Consider the following 2,584-nt stretch of genomic DNA (forward strand, 5'->3'; position numbering starts at 1 on the left):
AAGAGGTGAATCATAGAATCATGGAATTGTTTGTCTTGGGAGGGACCTCAAAGCTCATCTCGTTCCATGCAGGCACACCTTCCACTGTCGCAGGTTGCTCCAAGCCCTGTTCAGCCTGGCCTTAGACACTTCCAGGGATAGGGCAGCCACAGTTTGTGCCTCATATATCTTTCAGGGAAGAATTTCTCCCTAATATCCAGTCTAAATCTTTTCCTTTGATGCCTCCAAGGCCCTTGCTTGGAAAGTCAAAGTGGGATGGTGTGTCCAGGGCACCTGCAGCCCCACTGGCTCTTCAGAGAGGTGATGGAGGGACAAGTGTCTCCTGCGGAGACCCCCTGGGTTGTTTCCAGCAGCTTCTCTCCAAAAGCTGGCATCCCTGCCATGTGCTCCTGACTCTTTTATTTCACATATGTGTGTTTTCCAGAGGACCTTTGTCTCGGCTGCTGTGCCAGGCCCCTGGGATGCAGCCCGTGGCCCTGCAGAGCCTGTCAGAGCTGGAAAGGGCCAGTCTGCAGGAGCTCGCCCTGTACCGGCTGCAGGAGAAGCTGCTCGTGGGGGATTTCAGCCTGGACAGAGGTACAGGGTGGGAGAGAGTGGAGAGGGTGGGAGAGGATGGAAACTAAGGCCCAAGGAGGGCTGAGGCTGAGCCATTAATGGTGCACGTCCCCACTCCAGTCTGCGGGATGATGGTTACGGAAAGACATTTGTGACACATTTTGGTCCATTTTGTTTTTCATTCCTGCTTTGGTCTGAGCCCCAGGGGCTCAGTCAGCCTTTGGAAGGGGTTTGCATGTCCACAGGAGTGTGAGAATGTGACCCTGCCCGTGCCTGCCTCCAATCTCCCCTTAACCCAAACCAGATGTGATGGCTTGGCGAGGTCCCCACTGGGATTGCCTGAGTGCCGCTGGGTTGGGACAGGCTTTGCTGTTTGGATCCACATCCAGCACAAATTCCCAGTGCTGGGAAGGGGCTTATGTGAGACTGGAAGACGCGCTGGGAGATTAATGGGAGGATAAATTTAGGAGCTCCACAGGGACTGAGCATAGGGGCCCTGTCGGGGTTCCCAGGGCTGCCTGTGTCCCCCAACGTCCTCACAGCAAACTCAGTGAGCTGGGCTTCCACTGACTCCTTCCCACACTTACTTGTTACCCCCTTGATGTGCCTTCTCTGCCCTGGGCCATATTTTGGCATCCCAGCAGGGCAGGGGGTGCCTCCAGCTCACCACCTCTGGGGTCATGGGGTACCAGCAGAGGGAGCTCAGAGTTTCCAGTCCCCCCATCACTTCAACAGGGCTGTCACCAGTACCAGGGCAGCTGGGGCTGGGACCTCCCAAGGATGGAGTCCCTGCAGTCTCTGGGGACCTCTCCCAGGGATGGAGCATTTCCCAGTGCCCAGCCTCATCCTGGGCAGCAAGTGACACCCGAGTTTGGTTTCCTGTCTCAATTACTATCGGTAAGGTTTCACGCCATGAAACGAAACTTCATTCATGAAATGGCCTCAAGAAGAGTCCAACAAAGTTCCCCTCTCCCTCCCAGAGCTCCAGTTGCTCCAGGGCTGCAGCAACAGTCCCTGAGGGACTTCGACCACAAACATCCTGGTTCTTTTTATATTTCATTTTATTTTGGGCAGTTGTGATCCCATTTGCAGTGACACCCTGCAGCAGTGGCTTCTCTAGGGACTAGTGCAGTGCCACCCCCCCACCCCCAAACCCAGTATTTCCTTCCTGGCGGGTTAATGTGCTGCTGGATAATTTTTTTGGCTTCTACACTCACGTTCCTCATTCCAGCTGTCACAACTTTCCTCTAAATCTTACAAAATAACCCAAACAACTAGATATAATCTGTTCCTATAAAGGGAATTGCTTAGGAATGAGGAGCACGACCCAGAACAGGGTGATGGTGGATGAGGGGAAGGCTGTGGATGTGTCTACCTGGACTTCAACAAAGCCTTTGACACCGTCTCCCACAGCACTCTCCTGAAAAAGCTGCAGCCACTGCTTGGCCAGGGGCACCCTGTGCTGGGTTAGGAACTGGCTGGAGGGCTGGACCCAGAGAGTGCTGGTGAACGGAGCTGCATCCAGTTGGCAGCTGGTCACTAGTGGTGTCCCCCAGGGATCAGTGTTGGGCCCAGTTCTGTTTAATGTCTTTACTGATGATTTAGATGAGGGGATTGAGTCCATCACCAGCAAATTTGCAGCTGACACCAAGTTGGGGGGAGTGTTGATCTGCTGGAAGGCAGGAGGGCTCTGCAGAGGGACCAGGACAGGCTGGATCCATGGACTGATTCCAAGGAGATGAGGTTCGACAAGGCCAAGGGCCGGGTCCTGCCCTTTGGCCACAACAACCCCCGGCAGCTCCAGGCTGGGACAGAGTGGCTGGAGAGCAGCCAGGCAGGAAGGGAGCTGGGAGTGGGGATGGACAGGAAGCTGAACAGGAGCCAGAGTGTGCCCAGGTGGCCAAGAGGGCCAATGGACGGTGGCCTGGCTGAGGAAGAGTGTGGCAGCAGGAGCAGGGAAGGGATTGTTGGCCTGGACTGAGCACTGGTGAGGCCACCCCTGGAGTGCTGTGTCCAGCTCTGGCCCCTC

The 2,584-nt window shown here is 55.4% G+C and overlaps 1 protein-coding gene across 2 annotated transcripts in view; it reads left to right on the forward strand.

The window, feature by feature from the left end:
• The first annotated feature begins 232 nt into the window (after window positions 1-232).
• Window positions 233-2,584, forward strand: part of ARHGAP36 (Rho GTPase activating protein 36) — an 11,092-nt gene continuing 8,740 nt past the window's right edge. The window contains exons 1-2 of one of the 2 annotated variants that reach the window (XM_017816144.1): window positions 233-300; window positions 425-576. In XM_017816144.1, the coding sequence (XP_017671633.1) occupies window positions 462-576 (115 nt within the window). In that variant the 5' untranslated portion in view covers window positions 233-300; window positions 425-461. The other variant, XM_017816154.1, reaches the window with a different exon arrangement.

Source organism: Lepidothrix coronata, unplaced genomic scaffold, assembly GCF_001604755.1.
Source record: "Lepidothrix coronata isolate B3197 unplaced genomic scaffold, Lepidothrix_coronata-1.0 Scaffold2, whole genome shotgun sequence".
Taxonomy (NCBI): domain Eukaryota; kingdom Metazoa; phylum Chordata; class Aves; order Passeriformes; family Pipridae; genus Lepidothrix; species Lepidothrix coronata.